This window comes from Mus caroli, unplaced genomic scaffold (genome assembly GCF_978045245.1).
Source record: "Mus caroli unplaced genomic scaffold, Mus_caroli_1 scaffold_19, whole genome shotgun sequence".
Lineage (NCBI taxonomy): Eukaryota > Metazoa > Chordata > Mammalia > Rodentia > Muridae > Mus > Mus caroli.
The window spans coordinates 35210932-35232095 of NW_028227274.1; the positions used below are offsets into that span (position 1 = coordinate 35210932).

At 49.4% G+C, this 21164-nt stretch overlaps 2 protein-coding genes across 23 annotated transcripts in view; one reads left to right on the top strand and one right to left on the bottom strand.

The window, feature by feature from the left end:
• LOC110284891 (protocadherin gamma-A4) overlaps window positions 1-15948 on the top strand; it is a 180868-nt gene extending 164920 nt beyond the window's left edge. For all 22 annotated transcript variants that reach the window (XM_021150886.3, XM_021150870.3, XM_021150874.3 and 19 more), the window contains exons 3-4: window positions 7358-7446; window positions 13980-15948. In XM_021150886.3, coding sequence (XP_021006545.1) covers window positions 7358-7446; window positions 13980-14206 — 316 coding nt within the window. In that variant the 3' untranslated portion in view covers window positions 14207-15948. The remainder of the gene's footprint in view (window positions 1-7357; window positions 7447-13979) is intronic.
• Window positions 15949-17694: 1746 nt separating this feature from the next.
• The window catches only part of Diaph1 (diaphanous related formin 1), a 95378-nt gene continuing 91908 nt past the window's right edge, over window positions 17695-21164 (bottom strand). Inside the window, exon 28 of the mRNA XM_085833574.1 lies at window positions 17695-19601. Coding sequence (XP_085689700.1) covers window positions 19444-19601 — 158 coding nt within the window. The 3' untranslated portion in view covers window positions 17695-19443. The remainder of the gene's footprint in view (window positions 19602-21164) is intronic.

Here is a 21164-nt window from a genome sequence, read left to right on the forward strand (position 1 = left end):
GCTGGAGACGGCATTGCTTATAAAATGATACGTTCTCATACCAACACAGGAAATAGGAAATTTTCCTTAAGGAGAACCAAGGGAGGTCTCCCTCACTCTGCTTCTCCAAGCTGTCTTCTGAGTTCACACCCTGCCCTGTACCTGCTGGGTTTTTGTCTCCTTCTCCTCTTTTTCCAGCTTGTGTCTCCCCTATACCTTCTCATCTCTACATTCTCCCCAGAGTCTCTTAGTTTGCAGTCTCTGCCTCCCCCTTTCTCCATCCCTTACACCTGTGTCTCTTGTCCCATCTGCACACACTTCTGTACTGTGCCTGCCATGCCAAGGTGCTCAACAAAAGGAGAAGGCATGAAGACATTTGACTCTTCCTAATGCCACTACCCCCGCCCCCCCCCAGGCCCACTTCTCTGTCTCTGTCCCTTGTCCTCTTTGTTTGTCTCCCAGTCCAGTCATTTCCTGTGTCACTGTGGTCCTCTCTCCATGCTCCACTCTCCTCTTTCTGCCTCTTTTTGTTCTACAGCTTTCAGTGTCAGTCTCCATGTCTGTTCTGCTTCTCATTCAGTCTCTCTCTCTCTCTCTCTCACACACACACACACACACACACACACACACACACTCACACTCACACTCACACACACACACAATCCCTGTCTGTCTCATTTATTGGCACTTGTAAGCAAGGCAGCTCCCCAGTGTCCGCCCCCTCCGCCCCCCACCCCCACCCCCACTGCCCCCCTCACACATAGAGCCTTTGATGGCCACTCTCCACCACTCAGCCTCCCATGCTGACTGGGCCAGCTGTTCATTTCAATCAAGGATAAATTCCTGCTGAGACAAGAACCTCCTATGGGGGTGGGGAGAAGGATGGACTTCAGCAGAAAGACCTTCAGTTGGTCTGAGGGGCGTGGGATAGGATCTGGGCCAGCTTGCTAGGCAGAAGCTAGGAGCTGGGAAGTTCAAGGAGGGGAGCAAGGCTTGGGCTTGCTGCCTTTCTATGTTTGCCCAGATGCTAAATGGTGATTTTGGGGGATTCCCATTCATTCGGCTTTCTCCTCAACAACCAAATCCTAGCTACAACAAGAACCCAGAAGCCTTGAGTACCAGCAAATTCCAGCTCCTAAGCATGTGTCCTGGGCATGCGCAGGCTTGTCTGCAGCATCAGGAATGTGAAGCACTTCCTAGAGGGCCCCTAAAAGGCAGCCAGAGAGGCTGGGGCTGCTGTTGCCCCTTCTTTAACCCCAGCTGCTTCCTTTTTCCTTGCTGGCTTTGCCAGTCTTCTGTAGGTTGTTCTTTTATTCATTCATTGAGTGAGTTTTTACTGAGTATCTACTGTGAGCCAGGCACTGCACTAACATGTCTATAAGAGTGAGCAAGCAGACACCATCCCCAAACCCTCAAGTTTCCAGGTCAGCCGAGGAAACAGGACAGTAAATCACACTACACAAACAAACAACCCCCTCAAAAAAAATCCCAATAAACTCTAGTTAGAAATCATAGTTGTGTGAAGAAAAGCGAAGCAGGGAAGAGGAGATTAAGGAATGCTTCCAGGTGGGGGACTTTGAGCTGCAGTAGTTTTGAGACCTATAGGACAACTTGGTCCTTCTACTCTGGCCAGCCAAGCCCTGGCCCTGAAGCAACAGTGGGTGCTAGTCTTGGAAGCCCCAACAGTTGTTCTCATGTGCTGCCTGGGGAGCATCCTTCCCTTGCTGCCTGTCCCTTTTCATCAATGGGAGGCTTTGCTGGTCTGGAGCGGAGCCCTGGGGGAGATGAACAAGGCTCAGGAGATCTCCCTTCCACAGCTGTGGCTGACTCAGCCCCAGAGTGGCCAAGATGAAGCACACGTCAGGGTGTGATTCGGAGGTGCCAGCCTCCCCACTTCATTCACTTAGCCCTCAGTGAGGACCTTCTGCAGTCCATACATTATGGGATTGATAGAGATGGTCCGCAGTCTCAAGGAGTTGGCAGTGTGTTGAGTGTTGACCTAGTCAGAGAGCAGAAAGAGATCAGAAGGCAGTAAGGCAGGTGAAATCTGCAGGAGTACAGTCAACCACTGCAAGACAAGGAAGAACATTCCAGATGCAGAAAGAACCTACACAAAGGCCCTGTGGCCTCTCACTATGAACAGAAGCACAGGGAGTTCTCTCTTGGCTGCCTCAGGGTAATACTCGTTACCACCCTCCCCTGCTGCTCTCTGGATCACTGTCTGTCCGCCCCTCTGTCCAGCCACATCAGGGTTAGAGCTGGTTCAGTGTTGAAGTCTTCAGTAATCAGGGTGAAGTTCAAAGCAATGGTAGGTCACACTGCTCATACAAAAGGGAAAGAATCACGGTCCAAAGTCCCTGCTGGTTCTGAGTTTCTCCTTCCCAGACTGGGCCTTCTCAAGCCATCCATCTGGCTTCTGATTCCAGCAACTGTTCCAAAGCCTCAAGCCCAGGAAGCTATTTCCCTCTCTCAGGCTGTAACCTGGGCTCTGTCCTGCTCTGCAGCTGTTCCCAGAGTCTCGGGTGCCATCTTGTCTTGTGTGGTTCTTGGATTATTCTTCTCTAACCTACGTGACCTTCTGTTCCTGCTCTGAGACATTATTCCTGCTTGGTTACTCTCTCTCTCTCTCTCTCTCTCTCTCTCTCTCTCTCTCTCTCTCTCTCTTTCCTCAGATTGGACAGTCTTGGCAGTTGTTCAGCAAATAGCAGCTTCCCACCCCTGTCCCCACCCCCATAGAATAGTACATCCTTGGAGTTTACAGGCTTAGAGTGCTCACTGCTCTTCCAGAGGCCAAAGTTCTGTTCCCAGCACTTTATGTTTCTTGAACAGGAGAGACAGGGGGAAAAAAGAGAGAGAGAGAAACTCTCCCATAATATAGAAAGAACTACTAATATTTTGATATAGAAAAGATGTATATATATATGAAAATCGTAAGCTGAAGCTCTCAGGTCCTGCCATTTAGCCTCGGCATGCTCTCCTGGCTTCAGCCATTGAGATCCCCACCCACTTGGATTATTTTCAAGCAACTCCCAAACATTCTAGAATTTCAGCTGGAATTTCCCGGCCCTTTTATTGGCCATGGTGATGAATATATTTAATTACAGCACTCTGGAGGCCAATGCAGGCAGATCTCTGTAGGTTTAAAGCCAGCCTGGTCTACAGAAGGAGTTCTAAGATAGCCAGGCTTACATAGAAACCCTGACTGGAAAAAAAAAATATATATATATACATACTTTTAAAAATACACATTTTGTATTTGGTTCAATGTCTCCTAAGTCTCTTAATCCCTTTTAGTATAAATGTTCCTTTTCCACCATTTTTGTCTTTTGGTTGCAATTTATTCATGGAGTCATTAACATACTCATTATGTATCTTTCTAAGCATTTTTATTTCTATAGTCAAACAGCATGCATAAGCTTCATTTTTTTAAAAAGTTTGGCAAACTTGTTCACAATACTATCAGTTGTTTTTTTTTAATAGAAATTGAAGTCATCCATCTTTCCAATATTACTGTAGCCTATTTTTTTCTTCTTTATAACATGTTAGGTGAATTCCCTCATGTCAGTAAAAACTCTTCAAAAGTCATCTAAATGTTGCAGAACAGCATCTCATATGGATAGATATACATATATTTTTAGGTGCTAATAGATTCTTGCTTTGCTAACCAAATACACATGCATACACATTGTAACACAATTAAGTACAATCTGCTGTCAGTGTGGCTTTTCCAGGTTTCTTACTTCTTAGCATAACACGGGGAATACTTTGTTGCAGCCCAGCCATAGGCTGCTCCACACCCAGGGTTAGCCAGAACATGTAATGTAGGTGCTTGGACAACCACAGTGCCTTTTCTTTATGCTTACTTTTGTCTTTAAATCTTGGAAGAGTCCCTTGAATCTGCTGCTGGGCTCCAGGGACGCCTGGTGGAAGCCAAGTTCCTCTGTGTGAGATCATCATGGGCTTTTGGGTCATATCAGGCCAGATGGAGTTGCGACTGCACCACTTAACTGGCTGTGTGACTTTGAAAAGGCCTCCAAGGCCTGCCTTCCTCTGCTGGAAATGAGGAGTAATCGTAATCTCTCTCCAGGTGAGGAGCCCATGACCCAGTGGCTCCAGGCCTTAGAGAACCCTTCCGCTGTCACTTGTCAGAAGGTGGCCACCTGTTTGGCCTCTAGCATTTTCCAGACTGCCCAGCCCTCTTGGTTCCAGGCTACCCTTGTACTCACCTTTATTCCCTGGCAGCACCAGCCACTGCCAGGGCGCCCCCCTGACCTGAGTGCTCCAGTCTGTGCTCTCGCACACCTTCATGAGCTCAGTCACACCAGACTGAGGGTTTTTCCTTTGGCTTTCATGAAGACACCTGTGTGAATTTCTGTCCTCTGGGGGCTGTGGGAGGGGGGTGTCCCTCACACCCTCCATCTTTGTCCATGGGGCAAGAGTGAGTTTCACATACGTAGTTAAATCTCACCATGGCAACCTTGCTTCTGAGCATCTCAGGAACTCTCCAGAATTCTGAGGGAGGAGGAAGCCAAAATGTTCAGTGTTCACTTTGCTTCCCCAACCAGTCCACCCCCCACCCCCCACCCCTCAGTTTCTGAGGACAGCCTACCCCCACCCCCACCCACCCCCCTTGCTTTGAGAGCTGACTTCCATACCCTCTGTCTCCTAGGTGACTTGGTTTTGTTTTGTACTTTCCTGACAGGGTTTCTCTGTGTAGCCCTGACTGTCCTGGAACTTGTTCTTTAGCCTCCAACTTAGAGATCCATCTGCCTCTGTCTCTGGGGCATTAGGATTAAAGGGAATTGTCATCACCACCGACTTGGTGACTCACTTTTAACCTTTCAGGGTTCCACCTTAAAATGTCTCAAAGGTATCCAAAAGTCAAAAGACTAGTATGGTGAAGTATGCATAGTGAGTTTTCTTTTTTTTTTTTGTAAACCAAACAAACCTAAATTCACTAGTTACCTGCACACACATGTGCACGCACGCACACGGGTTCTATCCTTCAAGAACTATGGGCAGGCACTACAGGCATCAGAACATTTGATACAACACATACCTTCTAGGACTCCTATAAAATCACAAAAGAGTGATCATATTTGAAGAATTGAATATTAGTATAATAATACACAGTCCACTACCAGACCTTCCCAAATGCTCTCAGTATTGTCCTTTTAATCTGTTCTTTTAAATTTAATCTTAATTTTAAAATTCAGAATTTGATCAAGGAGCATGAATTGCATTTGGTTGCCATGTCTCTGCCCTTGGTTTTTAATCAGAACAGTTTCCCTACCTTCTTTTTTTAAAAAATGCAGTAGATATTTTTGAAGCATCCAGACCAGTAGTCTTTTAAAGCTCATAGTCTGGGTTTGTTGATTCTTTTGGCTAAATTCAACATAACTCAGCAGTCTCAGTAGGAACATTACAAAGTTGGTGTTTGGGATTTCCCAGGGACCACATCATTGGCACTCACTGCCAGTGTGTCCTGTCCCCAGCACTTGACATCTATTTGTCCTGTTATCAGAATTGTTGTTCACTCACTTGGTAAAGGTTGTGTCCCCAGACTTCTTCATTATGGTTATTTTCATTTTTGTTTACTTATCTCTTTTGAGACAAGCTCAAAAGGCTAGCCTCTAACTTTGGGAGCTCAACTAATTACCTCACCTCGGCCTCCATAGTGCTGGGACTACAGCTGTCCATCACAGTGCCCATCCTTATAAAGCTTACAAATAAAAGTATTTATTTATTCATCTTCTTTTAGACATGGAACCCCAAGCCTCCTGCTTGCTAGACAAGTACTGTACCTCCAAACCAGTCCTTGGTTTTGTGAGACTCGGCCTTTCTATATAAGCCAGGCTGGCCTTAACGTCACACTCTTCTTCCCTCAGCCTCCAGACTGCGAGGATTACACACATGTGCACATGCACACATGCACGTACACACATGAACGAGCACACATGTTCTCTTCCACTCTTTAGGGTCTGCTCTGAAAACAAATTCGTTTTACTTCATCAGAACCTATTTCTCTCCCTTGAACTCTTCTCCTTAGCAACTTTTATCTATTTACTTGTTTGTTTGAGGCAGGTTTATCTCTATGTAGCTCAGATTGATCTGAAACTCCTCAATATCTTCCTGCCTCAGCCTCCCAAGTGCTAGGATTATAGGCATGCACCACCAGGCCCAGCCAGGCAGCTACTGTTTATTGGGGGGAGATGAGACTGTGCCAGTGTATGGCAGGAGGTGTGTGGAGTGGTGTGTGTGGGGTTTCTTCCCTCACTCCTGCAAACTAGAATGATTTGATCCTTGAAAATCCACATGATGGCTAGGTATGGCTGTATATACCTAGAATCTCAGCACTCACAAAACTGAGGCAGGAGAATTACTGTGAGTTTGAGACCCACGTGGGTTATATGAGTTGGAGGCCAGTTTGGCTTAAAGAGTGAGACTGTCATGAAAACAAAAAACAGAGACAGACAGAAACAGGGAGCAAGGAAGAAGACACACAGGGAAATTGGCACCATGGGAAAGGCCCAATTGAGCATAATCAGTTACAATTCCATAGCACTCTTAATGTCTTTAAAAACGTGAGTCGCTTCATGTTTTCAATGCACAGTGCTTCGAAGTGACCTAATGAAACTCAGGTGCTCAGGATTCCTACTAAGTGCTTCAGTTGGAGGCAGACATGGTCCCCACACCAGAGAGGTCAGTGTAATGAAGGAGCAGAGGGGACACCCATAGTTCCTGAACCCTGCAGGGCTCAGCTCAGCCCTGGTTCATTTAAGAATCCCCTGGGGCACACTTTATTTACATTGCTAGAACAAAGGTGTGGTTTGACCTTCTGGGGATCAACAGGAGAGAGCCTGAAAGGGTTCCTGGGAAACTGTTTGATGATAGACTGTTTGAGAGTGGGGTGGATATGCTTGTGAAGCAGGGTGGACAGCTTGGTGTGACTATACACTTTATACTGAGGGCTTAGGAAATCACTGAGCAAGTCTGAGCTTGGGCAACTGCTGGGGCCTCCTGAGCTGCCTGAATATTTCTCTCTCATTTCTAGATCTTCCTCTAGTTATGAGACATCCTCTCAAATTGTCCTCAGAAGATAGTCTGATGTCTCAGGCTGTGACAGTAGATCACATCCTATCATGAAGGATGGAGGGATGATATTGAATGAATGCATCTGAGACAGCATAAAGCTGGCTGGCCTGGGGAATGGGCATATTGGGGTCTGGCATCGAAGGGTTATATAAACTCCCCCTATTCCACTCAGGGGCAGGTCTTAGGCATGGGGTGGAGATAAGAGATAAGGATAGGGATTTGGGAACTCTGGGAAGAGGCTGAGGGAGAATAAACAGGACTAACCTTGTCACTGTCTCTGCAGATCCCAAAATGGTGATGAAACTGGCACCTGGCCCAACAACCAGTTTGATACCGAGATGCTGCAAGCCATGATCTTGGCCTCTGCCAGTGGTAAGTGGTACCCATGGGTGTGATAGGGTGGGGATCTGAGGGAGGGGTGTTGCCAGCATAGCTATGGATGAAGTATAAGTCTGTGTGGCTTCTCTAGAAGACCAGATGATCTTTAGTGACATAGCTCCAGGTTGAGGGATAACAAAGGGGTCAAGAGGCCCTTAAAAGCCCAAGCAGAGTGATCACGTGATCCGCTGGGACTGTGAGGGGGTGTGGGGGTTGCAAATCTCACTGTGAGCTGGGTATAGAGGCACATATCTGTGACCTCGGTATTCCCTCTGCCGAGGCAGGAGGATTTCCACGAGTTTGAAATCAGTCTGAGTTACAAAGTAAGACCCTGTTTCAAAAAGACCAAACCAAAACAAACAAGTCTGACTCTGGAAGGTGCCAGTGCAGGTCACATACACCACAGCTCTGCCACTTGCTGACCCTGGGACATGGAGCAGTTTGTTTGTTCTCTTTAAAGTTCAGCTTCATCCACCAAGAAAATGGTAGGATGGCTCCACCAGGTTACAGTGAGGACTGAAGGAGGGGCACAGGGTGTGGTACTGGGCCTGGCACGTGCGAGATCTTGTTAGCGGATGCTCCCAACAGAGTATAACATGGCCATTCGTTTCTGCTCCCCGGCCTCCACCCCAGGAGGACCAGTGCAGTTTCCCCACTAAGCTTAGAAAGAACCTCTGTCACAGCTGTACCATCAACCCTGCCAGTGTTTATACGTGAGGGTGCTCTGGCTTTGGAAGCAGGCCAGTCTGGGTTCAAATCCTTGGGGGTATAGTCTTGGCTGTCCTGGAACCCACTCCATAGACCAGGCTGGCCTTGAACTCGAGATCTACCTGCCTCTGCCTCCTGAGTGCTGAGGTCATAGTTGTGTGATACTCTGGCTTTATAAGGTGCTGGAGAAGCAAGCCCCAGGGCTTTGTGCACGCTGGGCAAGCACAACCCCCGCCCCCCGAACCAGAATCTAACTTGTAGTACCCCCATGAAGGAGCCTCAGTGAAACACATTCCTTTGTATTCTAATCCAAATAATTAAATTAAAATAGAATACATTGTAAGAAAGAGAATCTTAAAACCTGTTGATAAGGACTAACTTCTGGCCCAGGAGACTGGAGTCTGGGAAACTTACAGAAGATCAAGCCCTGCTGGGCCTCAGGCATGAATGCACGCTTTCTTCTTGAGTATAGCTGGGGGACTGGTAGGTAGAAAGCCAAGCCAGGAGAAGCATCCCTACCTACTATCAAGTAGGATGTGTGCCAACCAAACTTTAGGGCTTTGTTTTAACCAATCATCTCTAAGCTCTGATCATGCTTGGTAGAGAGGGGCCTGTGAAATCCCACTGACCTGGAGCTGTGCTCCTAGGGCCATGTGCCTTCTTCGTCCACAGTCACCTTTAGATCTAGTCTTGCTTCCCTCTTGGACCTAGAGGCTAAATTCCTCCGAGTGCCCTCTGCATCGTTCTCCCTGATTCGAGTTGCCTGATAAAATCAAGGGTTCCCAGTTGAATATAAATCTCAGATGAATATATGCTTTTTGTTTGTTTTCGAGACAGGGTTTCTCTTGGTAGCCCTGGCTGTCCCAGAACTTACTCTGACCAGGCTGGCCTTAATGTCAGTGATTCACTGACCTCTGCCTCCTGAGTCCTGGGAGTAAAGTTGTGCCCACCACTGCTTGGTTATATTGGCTATATACCGTTTTAGTATAAATCCTTCTTAAACTGTTTACATGAGGCCAACTATGTAAAAAAGAAAATTTCCAAAATTCAGAGATAGCTGAAAACCATGTATTTTCACTTACTATGACTTAGTAATCTTACCCTTGATGTCTGAGAGACTGAATGAGCCTGGCCTATGGCTGACCAAAGGGTAGAGGAAGGGGACAGATGATAGGAGCTCTCAACTTCTGGGGGACAGGGCTGAGATCCCTGAGAGGCCAGCTGTACACACTGGGCCTGGGGAGATGCCAGTTTCAGCTCTTGAGGGAAGTAAACAGGTCTCTTTAGCTGTCGTGGCCTTGAGCCCTAAGGCCAGAAGGCAGCCTTTTCAGCCCAAATCCAAATGCTAAAAACAGACATGGAAACATTATTTATGGCCCAAAACCTTCCCAGAAGGTCTCTCTGGAGTAGGGCCATGGCCGCATGCATGCTCCCCTGTCAGGGCTCCACCCCTCCAGCCCACACAGGACCTAACCCAAGGCTGCAGCCTTGGGCTCTGTGGGGAATAGACTCCAGGACTGAGGTGGCAGGGTCAAGCCGAGCTCTCACTTTCACACCTACTTCCAAACCCAAGAGCTTGAGAGACTCTGGAGCCCAGCCCAGCCAGCCTAGAGTGGAGAGAAGGGAGGGACCCCTGAGAGAGTACTTAAATAAACACGTGGGGGAGGGGCACCCAAAAGAAGGCTGCGGTTTGCAGCTGTGCCAGTTTTGGGCTCACTTCCTTGGCTAACTCTGGTTATTGTTATTGTGGGGTCTTTGTCTGCCTTGGACTGGCAAGATTAAAAGGACCAGGGGAAGGTGGTAATGCGTTTGGAGCTGGAGGGAGGCCAGTCCCCTTCCTCCACTGGAAAGGATCCCATCTCTTTGCATTTCTAAGTGTGTTTTCTTCTGAGACAGGAGCCACCCCTGGTCCTTCTCTAGGCCAAGTCTTGGGGGTTAGAATATAACCAGAAAGGCCTCTGGAGTCTCTGAACTGACAGAGCTGACAGGGCAGGAGTCCAGTGTCCTTTCTGCATCTTCAATATCTCTCCCTCCTGATCTCATCACGTTCTCTCCCACCAAGTGGCCATTTTGAAGGATTCTCAGAGATCTCCAGTGTATGTAGCATGTGGGGCGGCCTGCCTTGTTGTCATTCAGTGAAGCACTTCCTGCCTTTTTGCTCAGTGTCCTTTCTCAGTTCCTCCACATTCCTTCCTAATTGAGTGCTTAGGGGCAGAGCAGCTCTATACCCCCACCCCCACCCCCCAACACACACCTATCTTCTCAATCCCCTAAATCACTTTGGAATCCTGGCTCTTTGAAACTAGATCTGGGCCCTTCCCCCTTCCATTGGAGGAGGCTGTCGGTTTGAGGGGAAGGGTGACTGAGCCTAGAGGGCTGCTACCTCCTGGAGTTAATTAGGGAAATGTCAGCCAATGAAAGGGGTGGGAGGGGTGGGCAGCTGTTCCCTCCTACCAGGCCTGTTCCCAGAAGGCCTTCAGCTCCAGGACCTTGGGGACTGGATGTAGTGGGTTGTGAAAACCCAGACTCCACGTTGCCAAGGTGGAGAAACCCTGGCACATCACTTGCTTTTCCCCTCATACCCAAACTGGAAATATTTCCTGTCTCCATTTCTCAATCCCTGGTTGATGTCCCAGAATTACTCAACCTCTCCAGTCTACCTCTTTGTTAGCTCCAAGGCCGAGGGTGGAGGCACAGGCGGGGGGGGGGGGGGGGGGGGGAGGGGGGAGGGGGGTTGGTGCTCCTTGAAGGCAAGGCCTTAAACTCTCTCCGGGTCATAGAGGGTTTCAGAGCCTCCAGCTGGGAATCTGAGAGCCCAATGCCCACTTCCCTCCCCGCCACCAGCTCCATTCAGAAGGAATACAGTGGACAGGATAGCGTCACACTGGATGACAAGGATGATTATGAGGGGGGGTTGGGGTAGGTATTTATTGAGCACTTGTCAAGTGCCAGGGCACTGAGTGTCTGTTTTCTTTCATCCTCACGGAAGCCCCGTGATGGATTATTTCTGTGCTTCAGCTGCTCAGGTAGACTTAGTCATTGGGGTCTCATTCCCAAGCAGAACCTGCTTTTTAAGCAAGAACACCATTCTGGCCGGCCAGTGGTGGCGCACGCCTGTAATCCCAGTACTTGGGAGGCGGAGGCAGGCAGATTTCTGAGTTCCAGGCCAGCCTGGTCTACAGAGTGAGTTCCAGAACAGCCAGGGCTATACAGAGAAACCCTGTCTCGAAAAACTGAAGGGGAAAAAAAAAAAAAGAAAGAAAAAAGAACACCACTCTAAGCTTCTCCAGGAAGTTGGCCTAAGTGGCACCGAGTCACCTGCTCCAGGCACTGAGCCCTATGCTGGTGCTGTACCTAAGATATCTGTTCCATGGACTGGACCGTCATTGCCCAGAGTAAGGGGCAGCCCTCCTTTGCTTCCAGAGCAGGAATAGGTCCGAGTTGGTAGTAGCAGTAGAAAAACCTGTTCCCAGCCCTCGAGATACCATAGGGTGTAGGGTGGAGTCCCACTAAAACACTTATTGCCTGGTTCTGGCCTTCTTTCAGCCTTGGCTCCCTATTCTGTAAAATAAGTACGCAGTCACATGCCTGACTGAGTGCCGTTGGTGTTGAGGTTCAGTGGTCATACACGTACTTGCCACAGAGTCCAGTGCGATCACGAACTGGATGCAGCCAGGCCCAGCGTGGCCAGGGCTTACAATCTCAGCCTTCAGGAGACAGAAGCTGAAGGATTTCAAGTCCAAGGCTAGTTTGAGCTACCTAGCAAGACCTTGTCTGAAAACAAAAACAACCTCCCCCCATAAAAACCAACCAACCAAACTCCGCCCCCCACCCCCAAACCTAAAAAACAAAACCCAAGGGCTGAGTGTGTAGCTCAGTGCCAGACCTCTTGCTCATATGTTCAAGGCCCATGGCTGGATCCTTTGCACTGGGGCTTGGCAGGGTGGAGGATAGGGAAAAATAAAGTAGGCTTCTGTTGAGTTGGCACGTTAACACACACCTCCAATCCCAACACTAAGGAGGCAGAGGCAGGCACAGACTAAGCCTAAGCCAAGCCCGAGCCAGGCTGTCTCAGGAAACTAAGGGCGAGGCCAGGGCACCTTTAACCCAGCACTCAGGTTAGTCTGGTTGAAAAAGTTCCAGGCCCTCTAGAACAATCCATGCCATATCTGAAGCCCAAGGATGTGTGTTGGGGGGTCTCCTTACCCCTCACATAGCCCAAGGGGCCAGGTCCTGTCTATCCCCATGGTGTGCACTAAGGGGCTGCTTGGTCATGAGGGTGTCTTCATGGCCAGTCAGCTCCTCTTCCAACTCAACCAGCTCACTCAGCCAGCTCAGCTGTCCTGGGCCATGATGGTCAGAGAAATACAAATAGGTAAAATCCACACACCAGCGTTTCTTTTGAATCCCTCTTCTGTCTGGGACTCCAACAACCTTCTCAGTTGCCAAAAAACGTCCCAGTGCCTTCCAAAGGTGTTGGCCCTCAAAGGGTCCTTCGGGCATCCTGATAGACGCCTATGAGGAGCCGACCTAGATGGCCTCTGTGTAATCCGTACTCCAGCTGCTTTTGGAACGAACAGCCTAGGCTTTGGCCAGATGAGCGAAAACCCATACATTGTTGCTTTGCTTCCTGCTTAGCTTCTGTGATTGAGGGGTCTTGAGGGGTCCCGATGGTCATTTTAATTTATTGCTTTGAGTACAACTGTAAGAGGGTACAGTGAGGCCTGGAGGTTGCTCTTTCCCTCCCTTCCCCCTCTGCTACTGCTTTGTGGCCCAGGAGCTGCTACAGCCTGGGATGGGGTCACAGCTGCCCTCTCCTCAACCTCCACCTCACCTTCATCGGAGCAGGGTTAGGTTGGGATGAATGGATGCTGTGGAGTTGACTGAGCTATCTGGAGAGAGGGCAAACCCTATGGACACAGGTCTTTCCTCAGGCTACAAGGTTTGGGCTGGTGGCCCATTTCTATCATGCTGCTTTAATAAAGATTTCGGAATAATAAAAAAAAAGTTCCAGACCAGCACAGTGGTACATAGTTTAACCAACAAAAATGGCCCGCACCTTTAATCCCAGCCCAGACAGGCAGATCTCTGAGTTTGAGGCCAGCCTGGTCTACACAGTGAGTTCCACGACAGCCAGGACTACACAGAGAAACCCTGTCTTGAAAAACCAAGCTACCACCATCCCCACCCCCAAACCACAGCAAAACCCAAGAAGAACAAAACCAAACCAAACCAAACCAAGGGCTGGGCTGTGTATGTAGCTCAGCTGGAGAAGTGTTTGCCTAGCATATGCAAGAACATGAGTTCAGTTCCCAGTACCACACGTAGGTACACGAACGGAGGAACACTCCTGCGTTAATATGAATTAACGGCGGCAGAGCTGCTGAGCGCATGGGCTGTGCCAAGCCTTGGTTAGGGGAAGCTAATGCACAAATGGTCTAGTGTGGAAGGCAGGGACAGGTATTTGAAGCCTTAAAGGAACACTAGCTAGCACATCTTGAGCACTTGCCACACAGCAAGCTCTAGTCTGGGCACTTTGGAAGCGTTTTCTCTTTTACTTCTTACCCAAAGTGGATACCTTCTAGCTTACCTTCATTTTATGGATGTGAAGGTATTTAGAGAATGGATGGATGGTGCAGGGAGGCTGGGTAGACTTGTTGAGGATCGCAGGTTCCTCTTGACTTCTTCAGCTCCTTTACACACAGAGACGGCCTGGGTGACCACTGTATTCCCAGTGGTTGGGTCCAGGCATTCACTAACTGTAGTGCAAGGTTGTCACTGATCCCATCTGACCATCTGTTCTTCCTCTTTCTCTGCAGAAGCCGCTGATGGGAGCTCTACCCTGGGAGGGGGCGCTGGCACCATGGGTCTGAGCGCTCGATACGGACCCCAGTTTACCCTGCAGCACGTGCCTGACTACCGCCAGAACGTGTACATCCCTGGCAGCAATGCCACGCTGACCAATGCCGCTGGCAAACGAGATGGCAAGGCTCCAGCAGGTGGTAATGGCAACAAGAAGAAATCGGGCAAGAAAGAGAAGAAGTAATATGGAGGCCAGGCCTTGAACCACAAGGCAGCCTCCCTCCCCAGCCAGTCCAGCTCGTCCTTACTTGTACCCAGGCCTCAGAATTTCAGGGCTCACCCCAGGATACTGGTAGGAGCCAGGGCCATGCTCCCCGTTGGGAAACAGAAACAAGTGCCCAAGCCAACACCCCCTCTCTATACCCTAGGGAGTTGAATATGCAAAGAGAGTTCTGCTGGAACCCCCCTATCCAATCAGTGATTGTACCCACATGGGTAGCAGGGTTTGTGTGTGTGGACATACACACACACACACACACACACACAAAAACCATGCCACTCTCCCTTAGTTACAGCTGAACTCCTCCATCTTCCAACCCAGGCAGGCTCATCCATCTCCTGCCTCCCTCTCCCCACCCCACCCACTCCTACAGTCCCTCTTTTTGAGCAAGGTAGCTGGGCTGTTGGGGTGACCGGTGAGCTAAGACGGCTCCTAGTTTTGAACGGTAGGGAGAGTATTACAATCTTTTGGCCTCTCCTTCAGTTCAGCTTTCCCCCAAAGCATGGTTTGGTACCAGTCTTCTCATTTCCTTCCAGAGCCTGAGACCAATGCTTAAGTTTTGGGGGAACAGGCACCCTCCCTCTGGTACTGAAGATGCTTGCTGGATTTTGGGAAGGCATTTTGCTACTAAGCCTCTTTTCAATGCCTGGGGACTACTAGTCTTTTGTTTTTCATTGTTTGATGTTCCCACTGCATGCTGTGACTTCCCTACACCTCAAAGAAGAGACTCCTTTGCATGTCTGGAGACAGTAGGGGGTGGTAAACTAAAGGGAAGTTGAGAGTGTATACTGCTGGGAGTGGGGCAGTGGACAAAACAGCCTGTTAATAGGGTCTTGCAAGGGGCTCTGTATGTACCCAGGGGACTGGCTCAATCCTCACATTCTAGCCATAGATAAACACCAGGCCAGACCCCTCCATTCTGGTTCAGCCTGGGCATCTTGGGCTGAGCCACCAGGACCAATGGATTTAAGCTGACATTTCAGTCCAAGAGGACGACTTCTAAATGAGTTTAAGACCAGAGAGGAAAGAGGGGCCTCTGTGGGTGCTGGGTACTCCAGAGGTGCCCTTGATGGGAGGACCAGTGGTCTTAGCAGGAAGGGAGGCCCAGCAAGGTCATTCTTGGACCCTGGGTCTAGTCCAGTAGCTAGAAAAAGGGACCAAGTGGCCATAAAGTTCCAGCCAATGATGGGGCTTTTCCACTGGGCCCCTGTAGACCTCAAGCCCCTGGCCTCCACCTTACCAGGTGCCATTTCTTCTCAGAAGGCCACTGCCCAGGCCCCCAGGCCGCCCCCTAGTGGCCAGAGAACGGTTAAAGCCCCCCAGTGCCTCCTTGTGCATAGAATTCCTCTGCCCTAGCCCTTACAGTAGTGTAGAAGACCCCCCCTCCCCTACTGGTGTAGAATAGCCAATAGTATAGTGTGGTGTGCTTTTACGTGATGGCGAGTGGGCAGCGGGCGGTGGGCTGTACACAGCCGTCTGTCCTTTGAATCTCAATCTGCCTGCGCGGCCCGTGCTGTGTTTTGTGCTGTGTCCACACGCTGCGGCGACCCCTCCCTGTACTGACTTCTCTATAAAAAGCTTCTCTTCGCATAGTCACGTAGCTCCTGCCCATCCCCCTTCCGATATCTCTCGCAAGTTTTATACTCTAATATTTATATGGCTTTTTTCTTCGAAAATTAAAAATAAAAAATGGTTTCTTCTGAAAGTGTGACCGCGTCTGTTTAAGAGATGGAACACAGAACATGTGGGTGGAGTCGAGTTGTTTGTCTTAAATAATAGACTCAAAGGGTCATAGTTGTTTGTGTCTTGGCTTTGTCTCGATCTATTTTTGAATTGCGTGTGCTTGTGCAGTGTGCATCTGACTGTCCAATATCGAGTGCATGTTTCAGATTCCCTGGCGTCTCTAATAATATGTGATGAACTGTAATGGTGCTTGTGGATCTGTATGCGCTGGCGGTGTCGCTGGAGAGTCCATTGTGGGGGTGGGGAGCTTGAATGCGTGCGCAATTGAGTGCACAGATTTATTCTCAGGGCTGTCTCCAGGCAGAAAAAGGAGACCCTGCATGGAAGGGAGGGGGCGGGGAAAGCAGGAGCGTGAGTGGGGGTGGGAGGGCGCTGGGGACTTTTTCCTAGTTCCCGCCCCTTCCCCACTAACTACCTCCCTTCAGCTATAGGAGGGGGCTGATCCAGAGGAGGATGGATTCTCCTTTGCCTACCCCTCCTCCCTTGCAGCTGCCTAGAGGTCTGAGGAACAACAGGAATGAGTGCCAGGGAGACCATTTTCTGAATACCGAGTTCCCTACCCAGGGCCTCAGTTTCTCTAAGTGAAACTTGCTTTCACGTTCTTTTTATAGCAGTAAAGTCGAATTGAAGGGGATAGAACAAGGAGATGGCCTCGGTCCCCCTCCCAGCGCGGCTAATCTGACTCCTAGGTTCCTGCAGCTCCTGGAGTCAGGACGGTTGATCCGGAGGACAGACCCAGACCCACAGGTTTTCCGGAGGGTTAGTGAGGGCATGTCCATCAAGAGCCAGAAGAGCAGTTTCTGAGCTCTCTCCCTCGGATTCTGGTTACCAGCTCTGCCGCCTCCTGGTCTGTTGCCATGGAAACCAAACCTTCCAGGCGACTTTGACTTTGCGTGGGAAGGGTGGTGGTGTGTGAGGTTGCTGAGAGGAAAGCAGGGTTTTCTCAGAGCCTGGTGTTGGAAGGGCGGGGTACTGAGTGCCTGGGTTCTATTCCGGGCAAGGAAGCAGACGGTAGGGCAAAGAGCAGCTGTGGCTGGTCTTCTAATTGGTATGTGGGCACCAAAAGATGAGCGGAAATGGACAGCCTCTAGGGTTTCAAGGCAGGTAACCACCCCACATCTCTGCCTTTGCCATATGAGGCAGCTGTGCGGGCCCAGGGGCTATTTAAAAGGGTTTTATTTCTAGCACAGGGCTGTCCAAGGGCCCTTCCTGTTCCCCATGGGTCTGCTCACTGTTAAGGTGTCTTTATTGAGGTTACAACTTGCTAGAACAAGCATAGCTTAGTGGCCAAGTCCTCTGGTGTCTCTGGGCTGACTTCTGATCCAGGTTGGGCAGGCTCAGGATTCCAGTGCCAGGGTTAAGCACCTTTAACTCGGTGGGGATGGAGGACATAGGTCCTGGCCAGAAAACTGTGGCATCTGGAGGAACCAGGGGAGTGGGAAGTTGGAGGTGAGCTAAAATTACGTCACCAAGTCTAAGGGTCACAATGAAAGCAGCTGGAAGAAAAGAGGGAAACAGCCCTGTTACGGGGGCTGCCACTCACTGAAACCACCATGAGGCTGAGCCATGCCCAAGCTCCACTGCTGGACTGGTTAGCTTCTGCCTGACTTGACAGGTCAACAACAGAGTGGGAAACCACCAAAGAGAAGCCCAGACCACTCCTGTGAAAAGAACCAGTGCAGAATTTTACAAAGGAGGCTAGAGGGAGGTTCTGTTTCAATGCTTTATTGACAGTTGGAAACAAATCCATCAAACTGGAGGTGATGACATCCCAAAAGCCCAAGAGGCAAGGGGTTTGCATTTTATCCCCTCTACTTAAAAAAATTTTTAATTAAATGCATTTTAGCAAAAGTGATTAAAAAAAGAAAAGGGTCAAAGCCCCAGATGTCAGCGAGCAAGGTGGCAGCTCAGGGAAGAGCCAATCCCTACTTCAGTCTTCCCAGGACGTAGCCCAGGAGCTGCCACTGTTCCTTTGGACACAAGTTCTAGCATCCCAAACGATCATCCCTGGCCACAAGGCCCCCTGTACTGGCCCTTGTGTGCCCTAACTCCCCCATGCTCTGGCAACTCCAATTCAGTGTCAAGCCCGGACAGTGTCCTTCCTTCTCTGTCGCCTTGCAGGCGAAGCTCAAAGGGGCCTCGGAGGAGGCCACACAGTGACCCTCAGCCAAAGAACCTGTGCTTCCTGCAGTGTGGACCACCCAGCCTGGCTCACTGTTCATATGGGGAGCAGGCATCCTGGGCCACTTCTCGGCATCCGCCTAGCATCTGCACGTTTGGCTTGATAATTTAATACATTCATGAAAACACAGCATCTTGCTACCCTATGGTGTGGCCCAGCCCACCCAGAGAAATCTCTCTTGCCTCAGAACTGACTAGAGAAGGAAGGGTCTGCCTTGGCCTCACGATTTAGTCTTGAGGAATGGGATCAATATTTAGGCCATGTTCAGGACTGACCAACCCCAGGAATGCTTGACCCTACCATCAAAGCCTCTTTTATTATGGAGGGGGAAGGGGACCAGTTATTTTTCTTAAAAAATTTTTCATATAAAAATAGATCCATTTGCAAAACAATTTCTCAGCCAGGAGGCTCCACCTCCCAATTCCTTGGATGGAGGGGGTGAGGTGTTGGGATGGTCACACTACAGCCCACACTCCAAATGGATGCACCAAAGCTCTGGGGAAGGCATGGGGGAGCAGGGCTCAGTTGCAGGGTGGAGGTGAGGGGGCTGGTGCAGAGGGATCAGGGAGGCAAGGGCATAAAGCATGGCAGCGGGCAGGGGGCGGGCCCCACGCTGTCACTATGCCCTAGCTACCTGCCTATGGCTCAGACCTGGGCCACAGTGGAGCGAACGGGGAGAGTGGTTGAGACCCTTTGCCCGGGAGACCTTTCCCAGGAAGGTGGGGTAAGGTGGGATTTGCTTCCTGCTTGTGCAGAAGCAGCTCCCAATGCCACAGCACTGGTAATAAATAACTGCCAGGAGGAAAAGCAGAGGTGACAGCAGTGAAAAGACCTAGCCCAAAGGTTCACAAGTCCCATGCTATTCTCAGGGCCAGAGAAACCACAAAAGAAAAGCACAAATGCAGCAAGATTGACCTAGGGGAAGACCCACTAGAGAGTGGGGCTAAGAAAGCAGGCTGGGTTCTGTCTGAGACCAGGACCTCTGGCTAACATAGAGGAGACAGGGTTAAGGCAGCAAACACGGACCCTGCTTTGGTAATACAACAGCCAGGGCTGGCTGGGCTGGGCTCAGGCCACTCCTACACTGCCCCTTCCTTTTGGCCTCCAGGCAGCTGAAGCTGTATGTGGTGTTCAGAGAGCAGCAGGCCAGACAGAAAGACAGGGTCAGGTGGTGGAGAGGCCACTGCAGAGAGATATCTCCTTGACCATTTAGGCCCATGCTGCAGGTCGACAGTCTGGGCTTCGCCTAGGAGCAGCAATGGCCATAAAGCCCAGCTTAGCTTGCACGGCCAACCAGCTCCTTGGCTTCTTCCAGGATTGTGGGGACTCCTTCACTTTTCTTGGGTACCTTAACAGGACCAGGAGCCATGGCATCATCCTTGGTCAGCTCCGAGGCTAGCAGAGACGTGACTGCACACCCAGCCTTCCTGTTGACTGCAAGAGAAGACATGAGACTCTATCCACAGAAGGCCTGGTTTCTAATCTCTTTACAGTTCTAAAGCAGGTGTTTAGCCAGAAGCCATGCAATTGTGGCTGCCTTGTCTGGTTCTGAGTCCTTATCAGAAGGAGGGACAGAGACTCAACATAAAATATACCTTCGGGGGCAATTATGAAGGTTTGAATACAGCTAGACAGAACAGGACTTGAAGGGCTGGGGAGATGGCCCAGCAGTTAGGAATACTGGCTGCTCTTGCAGAGGACCTGGGTTTGGTTCCCAGCACCTGTAGGGCAACTCACTACCATCTGTCACTTGTGTTCCAGGGAACTCAGTGCCCTTTTCTGGCCTCCCTGGGCACCTGGAATGCATAGGATGCATCTGCATAAATGTATGCAAAACACTCATAAATATAAAATAAAAATACATCTTTAAAAAAAGAAGAGCTGGTTCAAGTGTTGGCTGTGTATCAAGAGAAACAGTATTCAAAGTCCACTTTCTTCTTTAGATTTGCTGGAATGAAATATGTTAAAGCTAACCAAACAGTATTGTTATTTTGTAGGCACTCCACAGAAAGCTCAAAGGTAAAACTCTAAGGCTGCTGCAGGAAGGCCTGCAGTAGGCAGCTTTAGTTGGCTTGGAGGGGCTCTTGCAGAGGGGTATGGCCACTGTCATCACATGCACACCACACTCCCATGCATTTCTCCAACAACCAAGGTCCACGTGCCTGCCTCTTTCTCACCTCTTCAATGTGTACCATGTATGTGTATAACATATGTATGCATGCACACACTAAGTAGTGAAAAGATAGAAAAAAAAAAGTACATCAGAGAAAGCCAAGGATAACAAAGAGGGAACCCCTAGAAAGAAATCTCAGCCAAAGTCTCTCCTGTTCCTTTATGAATCCGTATTTCAGACCTCAGCATCATCAGGAAGACCGCTAGCTCCTTGGGACTGTGCCCACCTCGTGATGCCCACCACGCCCCTTTAGCAGCGTGCACAGATTACTTATATCCCTGGCAACCTTGAGTTCTCAAAGCCACACATAAAATGGCATAGATGCTACAAATCGATTCTTGTGAATGCCCAGCTTGGGGAAGTTCACAGAGACAGAAGATGGAGTTACGAGAAAAAATAACATGGTGGTCCACACCTGTAATCCCAGCAGCACTTGGGAGGCTGAGGCAAGAGAATTCTTAGTTTAAAGCCAGCATACTTAGAAGCTAGCCTCAGCTATGAGATCCTGTCTTAAAATTTCTAAATAATCAAATACAGACACAGGGAACAAATACCCCTTGTTCTCAGAAAGTTTTTAAGTTTCAAACTAAAGCCTCAGAGGCTGGTGAGATGGCTCAGGGAGAGTAAGTACTGGACTCCAAGCACAGTGGCAAGCCATGGACATGTGTATGTGCATGAACAAACACACGCATACATTTTATGTTTATTATTATTATTATTTTTTTTTTTTTTTTTTTGGTTTTTCGAGACAGGGTTTCTCTGTATAGCCCTGGCTGTCCTGGAACTCTGTAGACCAGTCTGGCCTTGAACTCCGAAATCCGCCT